At 38.8% G+C, this 24,004-nt stretch overlaps 1 protein-coding gene across 7 annotated transcripts in view; it reads left to right on the plus strand.

Moving 5' to 3' along the window:
- SLC25A21 (solute carrier family 25 member 21) overlaps positions 1–24,004 on the plus strand; it is a 518,509-nt gene that overhangs the window by 294,873 nt on the left and 199,632 nt on the right. For all 7 annotated transcript variants that reach the window (XM_021099142.1, XM_021099143.1, XM_021099141.1 and 4 more), the window contains one exon: positions 15,386–15,434. In XM_021099142.1, the coding sequence (XP_020954801.1) occupies positions 15,406–15,434 (29 nt within the window). In that variant the 5' untranslated portion in view covers positions 15,386–15,405. The remainder of the gene's footprint in view (positions 1–15,385; positions 15,435–24,004) is intronic.

Raw genomic sequence — 24,004 nt, forward strand, 5'->3', positions numbered from 1 at the left:
TTTCTCCACACCCTCTCCAGTGCTTGTTGTTTATAGACTTTTTGATGATGGCCATTCTGGCTGGTGTAAGGTGATACCTCATAGAGGTTTTGATTTGCATTTCTCAAATAATGAGTGATGTTGAACATCTTTTCATGTGTTTTTTTTGCCATCTGTATGTCTTCTTTGGAGAACTGTCTGTTTAGATCTTCTGCCCATTTTTTGATGGGGTTGTTTGTTTTTTTGGTATGGAGTGGTAGGAGGTGTTTATAAATTTTGGAGATTAATTCTTGTCAGTTGATTCATTTGCAAACATTTTCTCCCATTCTGTGGGTTGTTTTTTCATTTTGTTTAGGGTTTCTAAGGTAATTATTGATATGTATGTTCTTATTGCCATTTTATTAATTCCTTTGGATTTGTTTTTGTTGCTCTTTTTTCTTCCCTTCTTCTTTTGTTCTCTCTTCTTCTGGTTTGATGATTATCTTTAGTGTTGTATTTGAGTTGATTTTTCTTATTTGTTTGTGTATCAATTGTAGATTTTTGGTTTGCAGTTATTCTGAAGTTTTGATATGAGTCTATATGTATATGAGATTGTCTTAAGTTATTGGTCTCTTAATTGCAAGTACATCTTCAGTGTCCTGCATTTGTACCCTCCTCTTCTCATGATTTCTGATTTTGGTGGCATAATTGTGCATGGATAATTTCCTATCTTTACTGTATATATGCCTTTACTGGTGAGTCTTGTCATTTGTGGTATTTTTGTTTCTGTTTGTGGCCTTTTCTTTTCTGCCTAGAGAAGTTCCTTTAGTATTTGTTGTAAAGCTGGTTTAGTGTTGCTGAATTCTCTTAGCTTTTGCTTATCTGTGAAGCTTTTGATTTCTTCTTCAAGTCTGAATAAGAGCCTTGCTGGGTAAAGTAATCTTGGTTGGAGGTTTTTTCCCTTTCATCACATTAAGTATATCATGCCACTCCTTTCTGGCCTGCAGAGTTTCATCAGAAAAATCTGCCAATAACCTTTTTGGGGTTCCCTTGTTTGTTATTTCTTTTCCCTAGCTGCTTTCAAGATTTTCTCTTTGTCTTTAATTTTGGTCAGTTTGATTAATATGTGTCTTGGTGTATTCCTCCTTGGGTTTATGTTATATGGTACTCGTTGTGCTTCCTGGATTTGAGTGCGTGGTTCCTTTCCCATGTTAGGGAAGTTTTTCCATATTATCTCTTGGAATATTTTTGCTGTCCCTTTCTCTCTCTCTTCTCCTTCTGGCACTCCTATAACATGGATGTTGGTGCATTTAATGTTGTCCCAGAGTTCTCCGAGACTCTCTTCATCTATTTTCAGTCTTTTTTCTGTTCTGCGTCCATGATTTCCACTAATCCGTCCTCTACCTCACTTATTCATTCTTCTGCCTCCTGTATTCTGCTATTAGCTGCTTCTAGTGAATTTTTTATTTCAGTTATTGTATTTTGTATCTCTTCTTTCTTGAGTTTTATATCTTGTATCTCTTTGCTCAGTGTTTCCTGTAAGTTATCCACCTTTGCCTCCAGTTTATTTCTAACGGCTTGCATCATCTTCAGCATCAACAATCTAAAGTCTTTTTCCTGGAGGCTGAGACTCTCCTGATCACTTAGCTGATTTTCTGGGGTTTTTCCTTTCTCCCTCATCTGAGTTTTAGTTCTCTGTCTTTTCATTTTTATAGGTTTTTGGCGTGGTGACCTTTTTACAGAGAATAGGGTTGTAGCCTCTCTTACTTCTGATGTCTGCCCCCCTGTGGCTGAAGTTGGTATGGGGGCTTGTTGTAGGCTTTCCAATGAGAGGGACTGATGCCTGCCCCCTGGTAGGTGGAGCTGATTCCTATCCCTCTGGTGGATGGGGCTTTGTCTCTGGGTGAGATTAGAGGGGGCTGTGTTCCTGGGGGGTATTTAGGCAGCCTGCTTACTAAGGAGCGGGGCTGTGATCCCACCTGGATTGTTGTTTGCCCTGGGGCTTCTCAGTGCTGATGAGTGGGTCCAGATTTTCCTAAAATGGCCACCTCCAGAGAAACACATGCTGATGAAGATTCCCAAGAGCTTTGCTTCCAATGTCTTTCCCCCACAACAAGCCACATTCACCCCTGCTTTCCCAGGAGGTTCTCCAAGAAACGTAGCCAGGTCCGACCCAGATTGCCATGGAGACCCTGCTTTGCCCTGGGACCCAGTGCACACGAAAGTCTGTGTGCCCTTGCCAAGAATGGGGTCTCTGCTTCCCGCTGTCCCGTGGAACTCCTGCACACCAGCCCCCACTGGCCTTCAATGCCAGATGTTCTAGGGGCTCTTTCTCCCAGTGCCAGATCCCCACGCATGGGGGTTTGATGTGGGGCTCAGAACTCTTACTCTTTTAGGTGAGTCTCTGTGAACCAGTTACTTTCCAGTCTGTGGGGCTTCCCACCCAGGAGGTATGGGGTTGCTTATATCACATAATCGTCCCTCCTACCTCTTGATGTGGCCTCCTCTTTGTCTTCTGGAGTAGGATATCTTTTTGAAAGTTTCCAGTCCATTTGGTTGAAGATTGCTCAGCATTTGGTTGTAAATTTTGTTGTTTTTAGGTGAGAAGTAGAGCTCCAGTCCTTCTATTCTGCCATCTCAATCCCCCCAAAATTATTTAGCTTTAAAAGCAAGATTTTCTGTTGGAAATCCAGTTTAAGTTATACAGTTTGAGTTCTCTGTTGCCAACTATTAAGTACAGTTCCCCATTCACTGGTACTCTAGGACTCAAAAATGAGATAAAAATTTGTATTTTATGATTTCTTAAAACCAAGTGAGCTTCTGAAATTATGTGGTCTAGTTGGCTTATCTTCATATCATTATTAATAGTTATGTTATAAAATTCTATTTATTTATACTGCACAATTAGGTATAGTGTTTATGCTTATGAAATTAGTTTTCACAGTACATCTCATCCCCTAACCTTCCAAGATAATAGTTTTCCATAATTCAAATGAACTCAAAATACATCATTGTGTTGCTTTTATCCCATCTCAGTTGAGATTACCAATACGGTGTAATTTTACTGCTACTTTGAAAGTTCATCAGCCCTCACTTCTTACTTTTTATGTTTGACTTCTACTACTCCTTTGAATCATATGAAAGACTGTCTCACTCTCAACTTTTTTGGGGACAGAAAGTGTGTGATGTATCTTCAGCTTATCAGAGATCTGTTTCCTTTCTTATCATTTTATTCTTCTTCCTCTGCCCTAGTGGTCCATGTCTTCTAAGTTTTTCTTTGAATTTTCATCTTATGATTTAATGCCTTAGGTTTTTTCCTGTTGTTGTTTTTTTTTTTTTTCCATGAGGCAATGTTTGCATACAGCTGCTCTGTAACGTATAGCATATATTGGCTTGAGAATGAAATTTCACTTCTATAAAGTGTTTTGGGACACACTTTTGTGCAAGATGCTATGCCAATCCGAATCGTGGATTGTAACATGCAGCCAAAGTTACCTCTGTTTGCCCTTCTAGGAAGTAATGTACAGTTTTAATAATTAGGATGCCTTATTGCAGTGGCTTCCAGAGTTATTATGTAAACTTTTCAAATAGGGATTGTGTCTTCCCTATTTCTGCACTCTTTTTCTAATACAATAAATACTTTATACACGATAAGTTTAGGTGAGCCAGGGCCTCATTCACAAGTTAACATACTTATGCAATATATGTATATTTAAAACTTGAGTCATTTCACTTTCTTTCCAAGTTTGCTAATCTCACAGGAATATAGAATAACCAAACCATAAACTAGAGCTTCTACCAGAAAAGTGGTTTTTGAGATGAAGTGCAATTAATTAGTCCCAGTACCATTGTCACTAGATGGTCAACAGTGTGGGAAAGAAGTCAGTTAATTAGGATTAAAACTTAATTACTTAGATAAGGAAGCAGCTAGAGTGTTGTTTAAATATCAAACTCAGTCTTATTTTCCAGATTATAAGGAAGATGATGTTACAAAGAGATTTAAATTATAAGAAAAATGTTACAAAGTGTTTTAAAGCCCTGGAATTGTCTTTCCTATAGCCCTCCATCCAAGAGTAAACATGTGACCACCATCAAATGTCCACAACCTCCTTCCCACAGTGATTGGACCATGGGTTCACATGTGACCAGAGTGAGGCCAGTCAAAGCCCTTCCAGGATGTTTCTCTTGGAGCCAGCAGTGAAGAGTCCTGCTTGCCTCTTGCATCTAAAAGAGGACAGGGTGGGAACTGGGGCTCTCTGAGGCAATATACCTCTCTGTAGAGGAACTAATAAAGACAAGCAGAGACAAGCAGATGAGGAAAGGGTAGAGAAAGCCTTGGAGCCAGGCATCCCTGCCATTTCCGACACTTCAGTTACGTGCCAGCAAGTTCCCTTTTTGTGTTTAAGCTGATTTGTATTGAATTTTGTTTTAAACAACCAAAGGAGACCTGACAAATGATTTTTGTTAGAATTGACCACCTGTGTGAATAAGAAAGCATTGTTTCTCTCACACAAACTCCTCTAGCTTTTCAGTGGTAAGGTAAGACAGAAAATGTGGAATATGTGTTCACCCTGGAAAACACCATTTTAATACATAAACGGCTCCTTTTAGGAGTATCTTTAAAACTCTGTGAAACAAATACTGAATTTAGTTCATAAAAGGTGACATTTATGAATTTATAATCTAGTTAGCAGCTGTGTGATGGTGCTATTTAATTTTGCTTTTGTATGTGTCGGGTAAAACTAAAGGGCTATATCAAAGAGACCCAGCAATATAGTGAGTTAAAGAACAAAAGGTTTATTTCTCTTTCATGCATCCATCCTGATGGTAGTATTTCAGTTCATCATGGAATCTCTGCTCCTCATAATTACTCTAGGACACAGCTCCCTTCCAGTGGTCGCCCTGTCATTCCCTTGGGCACTGTCTTGTTATCCATAAGGCGTAGCTTGAGTTACCGCCACACTGAAGTTAGTTAGTGAGAAGGGGAATTAGGTAGGAAAGAGGCATACTCATGGTCTCAAGCTCTCTGCCTCTCACATTCCATGGGTGAGAACTTAGTCATGTGGTCACACACAAGAGATGCTGGGAAATGCCATCTTTCTGAGATGTCACGACTCATGGAAGAAAGAGAATGAATTTTGGTAGAGCTCTGGTTTTGTTCCTAAAATTGTAGTACCCTTTTAGTTTCTGCCATTATTTCACATACCCCCTGTATTACTTTATAAGAAAAAAATGAAGAAATTGATCTGTGGAGCATCAAAGTATCACATGAAGAAATCAGAGTTAAAACAGAAATATTGCGCTTCACTCTTTATTTATTCAAAAATTACCTGGTAGCTAAATCCAGTCCTTGAGTGAATATAGAAGTCATACTTCTCCTGTTTAGTCATCAGCAGTCTGGAAAATAGATAGTAACAATTTACCTTTTTACAGATTGATAATTCCTTTCATGAAATTGTGTTTATTCATCTATATTTTCAGACTATGTAGGCACCCTGTAGAATTCCAGGCTTGATTGTCATAGTTTTAATATTTATCCATCAAGAGATTCTTCTAGTGAGGATGCATTTTAAGTTGCTAAACAAAAAGTTAGGGCTGCCTTCCCTAGAAAAGATGATTAATTATTTTAAAATGTTTCATTAATTCATAATGTTTTCATTATCTAACCTTGCTTCTGAATATAAATATGAATGTGTCCTTTTACTTTTGAGGACTTTCTGCTGTAGTTTCAAAATCTCTTAAAGTAGTTTTGTTTGGGTTCGTAAATAACCCATCTTTGGAGGCCTGTGTTTATTTGTACAATTATTTTAGTCAGTGTTTCAATTTTCTACATTTCTGTATGATTTACATCGGCTATTAGGTATTTTAACTGCTAAAGGTGTGCACATTTTGGTCATTGTGGGATCTTAGTTAAATATTTGTCAAACCATAAACTCAAAGGAACCTTGGCGATCAAAACAGAGTATCTGCTGAATTTAGTTTAAGGAATGGTGAGTGTTCATCAGTGTATTTGTTCTTCACATGCTTGATATTACTTAATAATAGGGTCTTCATTTTGTTCATTCAGCATTTTTATTCAGTATATAGATGATGTACCATATATTGTGATAGATAATGGAGATTCAGAGAAAAAAACCCCAAATTTTAGCTGCTACGTATTAATAAGAATGGAAATTGGTAGTTATCTCACTGTTAACTCACCTCTTCTCTTTCCAGCTCTCTCTTCTAGTATCCTGACTCCAAACAGAATCAAGCCACTGATCTAACCACCATACCTCATCATCATTTGCCCTCTGTGCCCTCCTTTCTAGCTTCAGTTCTATGGTCAACCATTCTAATCACTTCCTGCCACACATTCTTCTCTTTGCCCTCTCTCACTTCCTCATATTCATTTGGCACAACCTCATGTTGGTTCAATATTACCTTGCCTACTTCGCCTGTACACACATGACTGAATGTGTTTGCAGAAAATAACACTAAATTCATGACCTTTGGCCTCAAGTCGACCCTCAGTAATCATTACATTTCCCCAATCCATCCCTTTCCTACCTCCTATAGACAACTTTTTCATACCTTCTCTCTGCTCTCTCCAGCGTCCCCTTCCTCATCCTCTCTCTCACTGATTACCTTGCTTCCTGAGAAAATGGAAAATGGAAGCAAGCAGAAGAGAACCAACATCTAGAACTATGCTAGAAAAACTAGTTACACAGAGGGCACTCAAAAAAACCTGTTGAACAGAAACCCTCCTGGATGGAGCTCCCGTTGTGTCTCAGTGGTAACGATCCTGACTAGTATCCATGAGGATTCAGGTTCAATCTCTGGTCTAGCTCAGTGGGTTAAGGATCTGGTGTTGCTGTGAGCTGTGGTATAGGTCACAGGTGCGGTTCAGATCTAGTGTGGCTGTGGCTGTGGCATAGGCCAACGGCTGCATCTCCAATTTGACCCCTAGCCTGGAAAGTTCCATATCCCTCAGGTGCAGCCCTAAAAAGCAAAAAAAAAGAATAAGAAAGAAAACGCTCATGGCCTCCTGGATATGGACTTGTCTGGCACCTAGAAAATTGAGATTAAGCACATTTAAGGTTGTGCAGTAGCAAAGAAACCATGGTGTTCATTGGGATGGAAGCCAGGGAGGCAAATGTTGTTTCTAGTGAGTTAGTAATTTAAGAATATTAACTGAAATCAAACATTGGTTATTATTTAGATAATGTTTCTGTGAGTAGTAATACATTCATTGCTATTACAATTAAATATTTGCATTATGAAATCTATCTGCCGTCGTGTTTATGTAATGTCTCACACTTTAATATCTAAATACTGGTTTTTCAGCTGCCACTTATTTTACTTGAAGTGCAGTCAGTTTCATTTTTGCAAGTTTTTCATGTAGAAATAAAGATTAGCTTAATTCATACTTAGTAGAAATTTTATGTGATTAAACTATATGGCTGCCTGTGTAACTGAAAGAGGAGTCCCTGAAAATGAATCATTTTTCTTGTTTTTTCCCCATAAAACAGACCTTGATAAAGAATGTGGTATATTGGAATTTACCTAAAATGCTTGACTCAATAAGCTAGTTGGATTTCCTAGGAGCATGGCACAGAGGCTGGTATAGTATAACAGTTCAAAGATAAGAATTTGTGTAGCTATAGTTCTAGGTCATTTGGCAATAAAAAATTAAGAGCTGTCACCTAAAGACAAGTATTAAAGCAGTGGGATTGCATGTAGATAACTTAGCTATATATTAATTAAGGCATTGGTGTCAAATATTTTAAAAGTTCTAGGTCTTTTACTCTTTCATGAGGAATAATATGATTACAAGAAGTAGTACTAATTAGGGAGAAAGCATTATAATTTCATTCTTCTTTTTCTTTGAAGGTAATTAGTGTTAGTGACTTCCTTTTCTAAGAAAGAACTGGCTACTTGTGACCCCCAAAATTGAAAATTCTTCACTTAGCCAAATGCTGTGTATTTGCCTGAGATCTTCTTCCTGTTTCTGGACATCTGTCCAGTGACTAAGGGCAAAGCTGGCTTTGTAGCCGCATTTCTTCTCCTTTCTTTTAAGGTGCTCATACTCTTGGGAGAGGACGGGGGAAGGAAGCTATTTTCCTGAGAAATGAAGTTGTTCTCTTTACCAAATTTCTATGTGGTCTAGATAATAGGAGCATCTACACAGCAGCATGGTGAATCACAGGTGTGGTGGGTAGTTTTGTGGGATGGTTGGTTTTCTTGAATATCAGTCCTAAGGACTTCTTAAAAATTCTGGTGTAAGATCATAATTCTTACTGTTAAATTGTTATGAACAGAGAATATAAGCTAAAGATTATTTATGGGACCTTTGGAAACTCGTAACAAGCAGAGTTAAAGACCTACTAGTAATTAAAAACTATACTATACTTTTTTTTTTTTTTTTTTTTTTTTTTTTTGCTTTTTTGCTTTTTAGGGCTGCAGATGTGGCATATGGAAGTTCCCAAGCTAGGGGTTGAATCAGAGCTGCAGCTGCCAGCCTGTGCCACAGGTACAGCAACACAATATCCAAGCTGCATCTGTGACCTACACTACAACTCATGGCAATGTTGGATCTTTAACCCACTGAGCAAGGCAAGGGATCAAACCTACATCCTCAGGGATACTAGTCAGCTCCGCTGAACCACAATGGGAACTCCTAATACTATACTTTTAAAATTATTTGAACCTAATAGGCAAGGCACCAGAATTTGTGGTTAGATTTGGGCAGTGTTGTGCTGGTAAATATTTAAAAAATGTCTCTCTGGAAAACAGACAGTTAAGCAAAAACTTCAATTTGTAGCTTTTGCCACTTTCCTTAGTGTAAATATTCCCAGCATGGCCAATTTCAAGCTACCAAGATGATGCCACTAAATGCATAGTCAGGAAGAGGAGTGTACCATCTGGCCTGAAAGAGCCAACTTCAGCCCAGGATTGGAGGGGTGGGCGAGGAGGGACTGAGTTCTGTTCCTGATTCTTGAGAAATATAAAGGGATTCTTCTTCCCAGGCAGTTCATTAAAAAAAAAAAAAAAAAGGAATACCAATCCTGAAGAAGTTATAAAACTTTTGAAGACTGGAATTTAATTATTCCAACCAGTAAAAAGAAAGGATAATTGTGATGTGATAGAGAGGCTAATTATTGCTACAGTGGCAATCACATTACAATATATAAATATATCAAATTATCATGTTGTACACCTTAAATTTACATACTTTTATATGTCACACATATTTCAATTAAAAAAAATCAATGCTGAGGCAGAGCAAAACATCTTTATCTTTCTGGTGGATAAAGAAGTTCCCAGGATTGGGTAAGTCTTTTGCCGAGTAGAAAGAGAGGTCCTGGTACTTGGTAGACACGCCTTACCATGAAGTCCTGACCCCTCCGTCAGCCTCCATTTTGTATTTTGATAAACTTCCAATATTGAAATACTGGTCAGCTTGAACAATTTTTTTCCCTTTAGATAAACAAAACATGATGCAAACTTCTTCTGAATGTATATATATTGTATACACAGATAATCTGTAAAACAAGTGATGTCTCTTTCTCTTCCATTTCCTTCTCTTTGAAGACTTTTTCTGCACTTCTAAAGGTATTTGACCATCTGCCAGCCTAATCCACACTTATTTTTCCCCTGGTGTTTCTCCTTGCATTACTAATTGTGTTAAGGCCCATATATAGCAGTTAACTTTCCATAAAAGAGCAGCATATCTGAAAATTAGACTTCTTACCTAAGTATACTTGGAGATTGCTTGGGGTCTAATATAAAGGTTAATAACAAAAGGAAAATGAAAGGATAACTTCCACTGAATTAAAATAAAAAAAAATTTAAATATATTACATTGAGCTGAAATTGTTTAAAAAACTTTGCTCACATGTGAGATATTCATTAGTTTAATAATTTTCAACTTTTATGTCTTTGCCTTCAAAGTGTGGCTTTTTAAAACTCATTTTTAAGCTCTGCCTCAGCTTCTCTTCCTCCCTTGTACTTACTCATCCTACCATGATTTCTAGGCCATAATGTATACTTATAACACTGAAATATATTTTCCTAAATTCTTAAGTCAATGAGATTAAAAACTCTCTGAGAGCAAGAAGTATGCACCAAGGAAATTACTGCCCTCATATTAGATCATGCTAATAGCCATTGCTTAGAGTTAGTTTCTTTAGAAAAATACATGCTAATAGTAAACTTCCATGAAAATATTTGCTTCAGAATTTTCAAGACTGTGGCTTGCCCAAAAGCATAACTTTTAACAACATCTTTCAAGCCTGCCAAATCACATTGCCTGCTTAGCCAGTTCAGCGCACATAATATTAATTTACTGTGCCACAAAGGTAGTGCGCCTTAACTGTTATTAGAGGAAAGTATAATATATTTTATTTCCCTTTATGAGTCTCACATTGCGTATAATTCAGTAGGGCTACCACATTTTCTGGGCAGGCTATCAAATAGGATGTTGTAATGATTTGCTTGACTAGTAGAGTAGATGAAAAAATATCAGTTCTGCCTGTAGCTGTTCTATTTTTGAATTTCAAATTTGCACAGTTCGAAACCATTTATTCCTCTGTGGTTCTCTTTAAAATCATGAAAAGATTCTTTTAAATTTTAAAGAGTTAATCATGTCACGTAAAATCAGTTAAAGTAATGGTTAGAACAATGTGAATTCGGAGAACAAAAGAGAAGTCTTAGATTTAATTTGAAAATGCCAAGGAAGGGGCTATAGGACAATAAAAAAATTTTTGGCTTGATGAAGGGAAACATTGGTCTTGTAACTGACGTCTTGGGGATGTGTGAATGCCAACTTCTCTGTCTTTACTGTTGTTGTTCCTTTGCAACTTCATGGAGATGTTGAGATGTTTTCTGATTCACAAAATGTTGCTTAACAAAATTATCTTTGGAATAATCCATTCTACTTAGAGGATAGGTACAAACTCAGAAAGTTTCAGTAGACTTACTTGCTATTTTAGATATTATCATGGGTTCCTTGAATGAATGGGTGAGTTCTCCATCTCTACACTAAATTCTTAAAGCTGCATCTTCTACATACCATTGAAGAGGAATCCCACCGTTGTGACTGGTTTATTGTTTTATATAATTTGGGATTTTTTTCAACACACATTTACTGAGAAACTACCAGGTGTCAGGCATGTCTTGGATACTTAGTGCATATTGGTGGACAGTGCAGACAAAGCTCTCTTCTGTGATGATGCTTATATCCAGCTGGGACAGCAATAAACGTAAAAAAGAAATAAGTAATGTGGTATGCTAGGTGTTGATAAGTACTACAGAAAAAGGAAAAAGCAGAGCCTCATGAAGAGTTTTATCAGTGCTGGGGTAAAGAGGAGCAGTCACTGTGTTAGAGTGGTCACATTACACAGTGACCATGTGAAGGAAGCTGGCCAAGTAGAATCGGGGGGAGAAGTATTCCAGGCAGAAGGAATGGCTAGTGGAAAGGCCTAGAGCTGATATAGTCCTGGCATGTTTGGGCGACAGCAAAGACCACTGGGGGAGAGTGCTAAGAGAGTTGATTAGAGAAGTTATACAGGCCCAGATTACACGTGGCTTTTCTCTGAGTGAGATGGGGAGCCATTGCTGACCACAGGAATGACATGAAATGACCTATATTTTTAAAGGGATCACTCAGACTGTTGGGGGAGAACAGATGGAAGAGGTCAAAGATGGGAGATCCATAAATGAGGAGCTGCAGTTGATCAGTTGAGAAGTGAGGACCATAGTTTGACCAGAAACGGGGTGAGGGCATGGGCAATCGAAATGACAAATGATGGAAGTCCGGTTATATTTTGAAGTAGAGCCAGTGGATTAGAAGAGAGTTTTGAGAGAAAGAGGAGTCCAGGGTAATTTTAAGGTTGAACAGGTTGGGTTTTGTTTTGTTTTGTTTTCTTGTTTTGTCATTTTGTTGAGTTAGTGGTATGGGGTAAGATAGGAGTCCAGTTTTAAATATGTGAATTTCGAGATGGCTCTTAGATATCCAAGCAGAGATGTCAAATAAGCAATCGGATATTGAAAGGGAAGTCTGAACTGGAAATGTAAATTGGTAATTTGTTAACATGTAGATGGTAATTAAAACCATGGATTGGAGTAAGATAAGCAAGGGAGTGAGTGTAGATAAGAGAACTTCCTGAGTGAATTTCATGTATTTGGCAAACTTCCTGAGTAGATTTCATGTATTTGGTATTACCTACTCAGTGGGCCTATAAAGTTAAATACTCCCTCTTCTTGAGAACTCATGGTTTGTATTTGACTACGCATTTTCACAAGTGCAGGCGATGCCATTGACATAGACTACAGTGTCTGGAGATGACTATTGCAATGGCAAGCCTGGGGGTGGAGAGAGCAGTGTGGAGAGACAGTTATATATATATATCTGTGTATATTACTATCCATAATATGATATAAGCTATTCTTGATATATGTAGTAGAATTTTAATATAATATTGGTAATGTAAAATGTAACATGACTTGTATATGTCATGGGATTGTAGAGAAAGGAAGTATGAATTGACTCAGTGATAAGAAGTTTGAATAAATTTGCAAGACTGTTCTCAAAGTGTCTTAGAGAAGATTAACGTACAAGAACATTGTATACAGTTAAAATCAAAATTAAGACTTTGGCAGTTCCCGCATTAGCAGCATCTCTGCAGCACCAGGATACAGGTATTATCCCCAGCCTGGCACCAAAGATTAATGGATCGAGCATTGCAGCAGTGCTGTGGCATAAATCGCAACTGTGGCTTGGATCTGATCCCTGGCTGAGGAACTCCATATGCCATAGGGTGGCCACAAAAAGAAAAAAAAAATTAAGACTTTAACGAAAGGATCGCCTGACATTGTCCTCTGATAATCTATGTTCAAGTCTACCTTTGGGCACTTTGTTTTCTGCATCCTCCATCCTGCAGCTAAGGCCCACTCATTGCAACTTTGTTCATGGGTGAGGGCAGAGATGGGCCAGGAGGGAAGGTACAGGAATGATGACGGTATTCTAGGTTTCAATGCTTTAGGAGTTGGCAGGGGTGGTGTGTCCCATAGTTAGTCCATCGGTGTGGTCCCATACTCTCCTAAGCTTAGGCTTACTAAGCTTAGACTTACTCTCCTAAGCCACTTTTACAACCTAAGTGGCTTAGGTTGTAAAAGGGTGGTTTTAAAAAATTGGTCTTCTGCGTTACATTGTAAGCATTCTAAATCTCCAAAAGAAAAAAAACCATCACTTTCTGGAAGGAAGTGATGGTTCTTTAATGTGATTTTCTCTTTCTATTAATGTAAGGAAAAGGGACACTCTTGAGTCATCCATCAGTGGTTATTGGCAAAGTAGGTGAAAACTGTAGAAAATGCTTCCTGGCAAAATATATATATACATTTAAAATTTTTTGAATGAGCTTCACCTCACAAAAAAATAAGCCTTGTGACCTAGAATGAATAATTTCAAATATAAAGCACACTTAGGCCACAGAATTTAAACTTTACTTAAAAATTGTAAATACTTGTCTGCGTTTTCTGTCATTCATTTTATGAGAACCATGACATATAGCTCATTGATGACAGTTGACAATTTGACAATAAAAGTAAACAGTTGTGCAAGACTAGAATTGATGTAGAACATAATGTTTCACTTTGTAAATAGCACCTCTAAATCATGAGGCGGAAACTTAATTTTATGCATATTGCTGTTCTCTGCTTATTGTTTTCCCTTTACATGGAAGATTGTTCTCAATGTGTCACTTCTGTGCCCACCTTTGAAATCCTTCATCCTATCAGGCATCTTGAATGCTGCATCAGGCTATGTCCCAGCATATAACACAATACCCTGCATGCACACAGTGCTCCAGAATCATTTGTGAATCATCCAGTGTGTTGGGTGCTGAGTTACTGGTTGCTTTCTCACATTTACTTGGGAGCTGAACATCTGGATATGTGATCAACAGTACTGCAGTTCCACATTTGAGGATTTCCTTGGTTTATTTCATATCATTTTTACCAATATTTCTCTGTCCTTACTTCCTTATTTGTATAATGTTCAAGCTAATGAAATAAATGCAGGATAGTGCAGCGAGTTACCTAGAGAATGAGCTGACATAATGGCATGTGCAGTTACTCTAATGAGCATTAACTTAGTAACTTCCAACAAGTGTTTATCAAACTTACTGAGTACCAGCTATCATGCAAAGTGATGGGGATATAAGGCAGGTGAAGTCTCTGTCTTCATGGAACTTTTGGGTAAGAAAACAGTTGCAGTGCCTATAATAACAGAAATTCAGGGCACTGTGGGAGCACATCAAAAGGTACCTCTATCAGTTAAGAATTAGATTTAGGTACAAGTGTCGGAAACCCAAATGGTAGTAGTTTAAAGGGAATAGGAAATTTTCTTCAACAGGACTGTCTGGAGGTAGACAGAGCAGAACTCCATGGTGTCAGGGACTACTTCTGTCTTGTTGCTGTGCTGTGTGTGACCTCTATTCCCCAGGTCATCTCATTGTGAAGATGGCTTCTCCTGCCCTAGGTCCACATTCCTCAGAGGGAGGTAGGGAAAGGGTGGAAAGGAACAGGCTCTCTAACTTTAAAAGACTTCTGGAGGTTGCTCAGACAACTTTTGCTTACATCCCATTGGCCAGAACGTGGTCTCATGGTGACCTAGCAGCAAAGGAGGTTGGGAAATTCAGTATTTATTCTGGGCAACCAGGAAGAAAAGAGGATGAATGCTAGGGGACAACTAACAGTCTCTGCCCCGGGATTTCTACGAAAATAGTTGCCCAAATTGAGATCTGAAGATAAGTAGGATTCTCAGAACTGTATGTGTGTGTGTGTGTGTGTGTGTGTGTGTGTGTGTCCTCATAGGAGGAGAATATTCCAGGGAGAAGGAAAAGCCCAGGGCATTGAACACTGAGAAGAAACTGTTCTTGACCAATCATAGTTCATCCTTGTATGATAGTGTTCTCTTCTTCTAGATAGGCGTTGGCTCTTTTGCACTTGGCTTGGGACACCTAAGCTAAGTAACTCTATGCTGTGATGAGAGAGATGGTGCATTTGCCAAAGGGGAGGCGGGTTGGAGCATCATTGCTCATGTGTTTGCATGTTAGTAAGTGTGACTGGGAGCAGTGGGAGGATGAATGGACAGATGATTAGATTGCTGGGAGGACAAATTAATAGAAGTTAATATCACTCTTCTGCTTAAAAATCCCTGCTTGTGCCAGAGTACTTATAAAAAAAACTCACTCACATATCTTGTTCTCATTGAAATAAAATTGCATTATACTTTAGTCTTTTGTTATTAGCCTCTTTTACCTGTCATGTCCAGAGTCCCAGGTTTTTTCTTTGAATCTTCATACTTGAGAAATCAATAAGGTCAAGGAAATAAGAACCAGTGTTTACATAAGTATTTATTGGAATTTTCTTTATCGTCTTTCAGGTCTTGTAGAAATTTGCCTGATGCACCCTCTTGATGTGGTGAAAACCAGGTAAGGTTCTGCATAAACAAGTTTTATTGACTTTGGCTGATATTCAAATTAAGATTCAGAACACTAAATGCTAGAACTTGTCCTAGGCTGGTAGCTTCTCTCAATAATGGAATCTATATTTACTTCTTAAAGAAAGTACTATTTGACAGATAAAATGTGAGCAGTGAAAAGCATTTCTGGATAGAGGTCATCCGAAGGTATATTACATTTTACTGCCTTTGCATGACAACCATAAGGTATGATTTGTGACTTAACTGGAAAGGGAGGGAAATTTATCAAAATGATGTAAAAACTAAACTCAACATAGTGAATTATGACAGCAGACCTCCATTTGGCATTGCATGTAACAGATTGCTGTATAATAGTCGGCATTATGGTGTGAGACTCCAAAATTTCAAGAAAACTTCTTAAATAGTGCTTAAAGAGTTTATTCCTACAACTGTTTGCCAGTGCAAAATGCCGTATTTCCTGAAAAATTCATTTACTCTTAAAGGGAGAATCAAATCAGGACAAAGTATTAAATCTGTTTACCAAAGGAAAAAAAATCTTGTGTGTTTTAATATGATCTAGAGAATTTTTTAAAAAGTTAAAACTGTTGCTGAACTACTCAACTCTCTTCTTAACTTAAAAGCTCTGAAATGATGGTGAAAGTTTCAATTTATTTGCATTGCGTAAAACCTAACACCACCATACCTAAGTTGAAGCTTAATAGCAAACAGAGCTATGAAACGATGAGAGTCGAACAAACCCTTACTGCCACAATTAGGAAATAATTGGTCATTGAATGGACATGTTGCTTAATTTACCTAAAGAAGCAATAGAATCTTAGGCTGGTTACTGAAAGCAAGGGGAGTTAACTGTGATATGCAAATTATGTTACATTTCTGATAGAGAAGATGAGAATTTGGCCCCTTCCTTAGCCCAGGCAGCTATAACAAAATTTTGTAGGGTAGGTGGCTTAAGGAACAGACACTTATTACAGTTCTGGAGGCTGGGAAATCCAAGATCAAGGTGCCAGTCAATTCCCTTATTGGCGAGGGCTCTCTTCCTGACTTGTAGACATTCACTTTCTTTCTGTATCCTCACATGGTTATGACAGAGAGAGGAAGCTCTGAGGTCTCTCCTTCTTCTGATAAGAGCACTAATCCCATCCTGGGGGCACCCTCATGACCTCATCTAACTCTAATTACGCCTCTCCCAACAAAGGCATCACCTCCAAATACCATCACACTGGGGTTAAGGCTTCAATATATGAATTTTCAGGGACACAAACATTCAATCCATAGCAACCTCAAGTCACCAAACCCAAACAGAGGATGAAGGAAATCTAAAATGACATTCAAATATAAGGTGGTGTATAGTCTTTGGACCATCTTTTATATAGGCTTTAGAAACAACAAAATTCACTGGCATTGCTTTTCTTTTTTTTCTTTTTTTTTTCTTTTTCTTTTTTGCTTTTTAGGGCCGCACCTGTGGCATATGAAAGTTCCCAGGCTAGGGATTAAATTGGAGCTGCAGCTGCTGGCCTCCACCACAGCCACAGCAACACAGGATCCAAGCCACATATGCAACCCACACCACAGTTCATGGCAACGCCAGATCCTGAACCCAGTGAGCAAGGCCAGGGATCGAACTCTCAACCTCATGGATACCAGTCAGATTCATTTCTGCTGTGCCACAACTCGAACTCTTCACTGGCATTTCTTCTTTTTTTCTTTCTGCTTTATGACTCTTTTTATTAAAATATAGTTGATTTAAAATGTTGTGCCAGTTTCTGCTGTACAGCAAAGTGACTCAGTCATAAATATATACAAATTCTTTTTTTTATATTATTTTCTACCACAGTCTATTCCAGGAGACTGGATATAGTTTCGTGTGCTATACAGTAGGACCTTATTATTTTTCCATTCTAAATGTAATAGTTTACATCTCCTAAACCCAAACTCCCAGTCCATCCCACTCCCTTCCCCTTCCCCCTTGGCAACCACAGGTCTGTTCTTTATGTCTGTGAGTCTGTTTCTGTTTTGTAGATACTTGTCTTTATGGACTTTATTTTAAAATCTATTTTGTCTACTATGAATATTATGACTCATCCTTTCTGGTCATTTCCATTTGCATGAAATACCTTTTTCTATGCTCTCTTGTGTGTGTGTGTGTGATTCCATTTATATAAAACATCAGAATAATCCAGTCCATAGAGATAGAAAGTAGATTAGTGTTTGCCTGGAGCTAGGGGTGATACAGAGACCTGCAGTGGCAGGTAGAGTTGCTAAGAGTGAAGGGTTTCTTTTAGGGTAATGAAAATACCATTGTACAGTTGTATTGAGGAGACTCTGGCAGAAATACCTTGCTTGTGAAGAGGTGGGCAGTGTACTGAGACTAGGGGCACAGTGATTATATAGTTTGAAAAATACTCCAACTTGACATGTACTTTTTGAAAGGCTTATCACAGTAAATATAGCTCTTTAGGCAAACATGCAGTTTATTAAAGTGGATCAGTTACCATGACAACATATCCAGAATTTATAGCTCTTTATTTTGAGAGGGCTTCATTTCCACTTTCTGAGGCACTGAAATCCAAGGCTAAAGTTCTTAACAGCCTCCAGTCTTATTGTACGAATTTTTATTTTTTAGAAAACTTAGGCATATGAAATGTAGCTTGCTGAATCATTCATGTCTTTATAGTCTGATGCATGAATTTTTCAATAGGTATTTTTCAATTTTGAAATACTCCCATTTTTAAGTTTTTAAAGTTATTATCAAAGCTACATATGGTCATAATTTAAATGAGGAGAAATGAACATTTCAAAAAATAACAGTTCCCCAATATCCCTTCACTTTTAATCTATGTGTGTCCTTTGCCCTAAAGTGGCTGTCTTGTAGGCAGCATATTGTAGGCTCTTGTTTATTTATCCAGTCTGCCACTCTATGTCTTTTGATTGGATCATTCAGCCCATTGACATTTAAGGTAATTATTAATAGACATGTATGTATTGCCATTTTAAACCTTGTTTTTGGGAGTTCCCATTGTGGCTCAGTGGGTCATGAACCTGACTAGTATCCATGAGGATATGGGTTTGATCCCTTGCCTCACTCAGTGGATTAAGGATCAGGTGTTGCTGTGAGTTGTGGTGTAGGTGGAAGATGTGGCTCAGACCCACATTGCTGTGGCTATGGCCTGGGCCAGCAGCCACACCTCTGATTTAGCTCCTAGCCTCGGAACTTTCTTATGGCACAGGTGCTACCCTAAAAAGCAAAAACAAAACAGAACAAGACAAACACCTTGTTTTCCAGTTGATTCTGTTTCTCCTTTGTTCCTTTCTTTTTCTTTTTGTGATTTGATGATTTCCTTCTCTTTTATGCTTGTGTCCTCTTCTTTTTCACTTTTGTGAATCTATTAGTTTTTGATTTGCAGTTGCCCTGTTTTTTGAGTGTGTTAACCCTTTCCTCTATCTGCTTGCTTTAGACTGATGGTCATATAAGCTCAAACACATTCTTTAAAAAAAAAAGGTCTCTATTTTCTTACTCTGCTTTTCCACATTTTATGATTTTGATGTGCTTTTTTATATCTTCGTGTTCTCTTTTTGCTGTTCCTTGTGTTTATTATCGCTTTCACAAATAGTTTTTTTCTTTTTGATCTGTATACTGGCTTATTTAGGTGATTACTTTCCAATTGTGATTTCCTCTTTACTGTATCTTCTTACTTCTTTCCTATTTAGTGGGTATCTCTCAATTTTTCTTTTAGGATAGGTTTACTGTTGCTGTAAACTTTTAGATTTTTGCTTGTCTGAGAATTTCGTTATTTCTCATTCTATTTTAAATTATAATCTTGCTGGGTGGAATGTCTAGGTTGCAGATTTTTCCCTTTTAGAATTTTGAATATATCCTGCCACTCTTTTCTGGCTTATAGTGATTCTATAAAGAAGTCAGCTGATAGTGTTATGAAGGTTTCCTTATAATTAATTCTTTGTTTTCTCATGCTGCCTTTAGATTCCCCTCTCCTTAACTTTTGCCATTTTTATTATAGTATGTCTTGATGTAGGTCTTTTTGGGTTCATCTTGTTGGGTACCCTCTGTGCTTTTTGTATCTGAATATCTATTTCCTTCTGTAGGTTTGGAAAATTTTCAGCCATAATTTCTTCAAATACACTTTCTTTTTTTCTTTTTTTTTTTTTGTCTTTTTTTGCTATTTCTTTGGGCCGCTCTCACGGCATATGGAGGTTCCCAGGCTAGGGGTCAAATCGGAGCTGTAGCCACTGGCCTACACCAGAGCCACAGCAACTCGGGATCCGAGCCGCATCTGCAACCTATACCACAGCTCACGGCAACGCCGGATCGTTAACCCACTGAGCAAGGGCAGGGACCGAACCCGCAACCTCATGGTTCCCAGTCGGATTCATTAACCACTGCGCCACAACGGGAACTCCCAAATACACTTTCTATCCTCCTTTTTTTTTTCTTTCTTTTCCTTCTGGGATCCTTGTTATGCATGGGTCGGCATGCTTTATATTATCCCATAGATCTCTTGTGTTGCTTTCTTCTTTTTTTTTTTCATTTGGCTTTCTCTCCGCTGTCCTGATTGGATGATTTCCATTATTCTCTCTTCCAAGTCACTTTTTCATTCCTCTGCATTATTCATTCTTCTCTTCAATGCCTTTAGCTCAGCTGGCATCTCTGCAAACGAACTTTCTAATTTTTCTTGACTCCTTATAGTCTGTAGTTCCTTTTTAAAGTAATCTGTATTACAGTTGATAGCTGTAATGTTCTTAATTCTTTCAGTATTTTCATTACTTCCTTTTTGAATTTGATGTCTGTTAGACTGCAGAGGTCGGTTTCATGATTTGCTCCTTCAGGGGAATTCTCCTATTCTTTTACCTGGGAATGGTTTCTGCACTTCTTTTTTGTTTGTTTGCTAAATTTTAGGGCCACACATGTGGCATATGCAAGTTCTCAGGCTAGGGGTCGAATTGGAGCTACAGCTGCTGGCCTACACCACAGCACCAGCAACGTAGTATCTGAGCCATTTCTGCAACCTATACCACAGCTCTGGATCCTTAACCCACTGAGTGGGGCCAGGGATCGAACCCACATTCTCATGTATACTAGTTGGGCTCATTACCACTGAGCCACAATGGAAACTCTCCTGCACTTCTTTATTTTGCTTATATTTCTCTGTGAGTTTAAAACAGTTGTCTACTGTAGTCTTGTAGGGCTATTGATAGTCAGGAGCATCACTGAGTAGCTTGTGTGGGTTTACTTTTTTTGTCATGAAGGCTGCTTTTGGTTTGGATGCTTGTTGTCTCTTTCCTCAGTATGTGCAGACCATCATCCCCTTGATAGGGGTTTGCAGGTGCATGGCCTGCATGTGCTTCCAGGGAGGTGTGGGAAATGGGTAGTGCCTGCAGACAACGCCTGCCTGCCAGACCCTTGGCAGTGGCAGTGACCCCTAGGGAAGTAGTGGCAGTGCCCAGGACCCTTGGTGGCAGCAAGATTAGGGTGTGTGCATTCCCAGGGATATTGGGGCAACAGGTGGCTCTTGATTGCATAGCCCTCTGTGGTGGCTACCCCTGGGATGTCTGGGGCAGTGGGCAGTGCCTGGTCAAGGGACTCTTAGTGGTGGTAGGCAGCACCCACCTCTGCAGTCCGAGATGACTGCAGCAGCTTGCACCCACCCCTGTAGCCTGCACAAGAAGCACCCTGCCTTCTGAGAGCCCGTGTGCCCCCCTCCTTGCACTCCCCAACAATGGTGTCTTACTTCTCTGGTGGGCAGAGGCCCCCCTCCCACACTCCCTGGGCTGTGATGCACCACTCCCTGACCCCCTTAGGCCATTTCTAGACAGCCAACCCTAAGCCTCAGCACGCAGCCCCCACCCAAGTGTGTCAGGCTGTGATACACTGGGTGGTGGTACCCATCGTCTGTGTGGTTCTCTCTCTGCTTTGCCCTCCTCACACCTGCTGCCTGAGGCTTTTCTCTGAGGCTTTGAGGCTCCATCTCTTTCTCCTCTGATCTCTGTGACAGCAGGTGGCCTCCCAGGGTTCAGACTCCTTTCCTCTTTCACAGCTGCTTTTCAGGAGTGCCGGTCCTGTCCTGATTCCTTTTTTTCTCTTCACTTTCTCTCTTCTTCTTTTTTTTTTCCTTTTATCCTGCACAGTTTTGTGGAGGTTTTCTTGCCCTTTTGGGAAGTCTGAGGTCTTCTGCCAGTGGATTATCTGTGAGAATTAATCTACATATAGTTGTCGTTGTTTCATGTGTTTATGGGAGAAGGTGAGCTACACATCCTTTCCTCTGCATCTTGATTCTGTCCTCCTCCTTACTGGCATTTCCTTTGTAGTTTTTTCTTTGAAAAACTGGATTATTGCTGTTAGTCTTGCTGAGAAATAAATCATCTTTTTCATTCAACAGTGATTTCCTAAATTAGTGCAGTGTTCAAATGAGTATTGAGGAGAAATAAGAATTATTTAAACAAGACAAGATATTGACTTTATACTCATTCATTCACTCAATCCTTTATTCATCCATTCAGTGACATGAGTTGAGTATCCAGTGCGTGTGAGTTCCAGGCTAGCTCTGCCCTCAAAGAGCTCATAATCTGATGAGTTAATAGGGATCCCATTAGATTTTCAAAAACTATATCATTTCATGGTGTTTGATTTGAATAGAATATTTCTTAAAATGGATGTGCTAAGTTTTGAGGGCTTTTCTTTCTTCTTTGTTATGTAGATATTTTAATGAAAAGGGCATTCATTGACTGGAACTAATCACGTGCCTTGACCAACTTCAAGGAAGAAAGAAAATACGATCATTCAAGGGACTGAAGGAGAAGGGAACTGGGTAGTGGATGGCATTTGACCTGCATAAAAATAAAGAGTACATTGAATAAAGACTCAACATCAGAGAGTAAACTGAAAACCCAAACTTTTCAACTGATTGCATCTGAAGTAGAATATGCAAGATTGGTAGCATTTATCACCGGGCGCTAACACACAGGTGCTAAATTATTAATACACAGACTAAATTATTGCTGAAATTGTCATTCTTATATTGTGTAGGAGATAATTATGTTTCTAAATAAGATAAACTGTAAACTGTGAAGGATAATACATGAAACCATATTCATTAGTGATTTGAGCAAGGTATTTTTCTTAGCAACATCTAAGAGCACTGGATTCTAAGTTGTTGCAGGCATCATCCATGTCAGACATGGGACACACCAGGCCAAATCTCACTTGCCTCACAGTTGTTTTAGCCTCTCCTTGGATATTATTCCTTGAAGGGTGATATAGTGAATTAGTCTGAGTATGGAAATGGCTCATGTACTGGAATGTGGCAGAATCAATAACTGTATTTACTTCTTGAAGTCTGGTCTTTTCTTCTTTTGGCCATGTCCATGGCTTGCAGGAGTTCCTAGGCCAGGGATTGAACTGGACCACAGCAGTAACCTGAGCTCCTGCAGTTAGTGACAACACCCAGTCCTTAATGGCTAAGCCCCTGGGGAATGCCTGGTCTTTCCTTTTGGGGTTCTGTTTGTGCCTAATCCTCTTTTTTTGCTGAAAAATAACAAATTCTAAAAGTGTATTTCCAAATTCTTTCTTCACAGGGATTTTTTTTTCCATTTTTTTTTTCACAATCTGTAAATGATCAATTCTATAACCCCTGGCTGGAGGGACAGGTAAGATGGTGGTATTACCCAAGCCCAGGGGCCAGGGCTACCTTATGAAAGCTGGAACCATAGTAGATGTGTCTAATGGTAGCTGTCTCAGGGGAGCCCCAGCCACTGCAGGATTCCCTGTCTGAAGCAAACAGGGACAGGGGAAATCCTCTGGTTTCTCTCTTCTTCCTACTCTTTAGTCACTCACCAGTGCTCCTATATGCTGAACCCGTGGAAGTCTGAAAGCCCAGCCAGGTCCCTCTGCATAAGAGAGCAGAGAAGGACAAGGGAAGAGTGAAAACTAGTCTGAAGACAAACAGAAAAAAAACTGGCACAGTCATTTTAGTGGGATTTGGAGAAAGCTGATATAAATATGCATTTGCATTTTCTTTTTTAAAATTTAGATATAGTGGATATATAACATTATATTAGTTTCAAGTGTACAACATAATAATGTGATGTCTATATATATTGCTGAGTGGTCACCACAGTAAGTCTAGTGAACGTCCATCACCACACAGTTACAATTATTTTTCTCGTGATGAGAACTTTGAAGAGCCCCTCTTTTAGCGTCTTTCAAATATACAATACAGTATTATTAACTATACATTACATCCCCAGGACTTACTTATTTTATAACTGGAAGTTTGTACCTTTCAGTCATCTTCATCCATTTGACCCAACCTCTACCCCCAGGTGGAGTACAAATAAACAATTTGTTTTCTGCATTTTTGATTTTCTTTTTAGATTCCACATATAAGCAAGATCATACAGTCTTACATTGACCTGATTTATTTCACTTAGCCTAACATCCTCACGTTTCATCCATCTTGTTGCAAATGGCAGGATTTCCTTTTTTACATGGTTGTACAGTATTCCAATGTAGATCTATATCATATAGTACATTTTCTCTTTCTTTTC

The sequence above is a fragment of the Sus scrofa genome, chromosome 7 (assembly GCF_000003025.6).
Source record: "Sus scrofa isolate TJ Tabasco breed Duroc chromosome 7, Sscrofa11.1, whole genome shotgun sequence".
NCBI lineage: Eukaryota > Metazoa > Chordata > Mammalia > Artiodactyla > Suidae > Sus > Sus scrofa.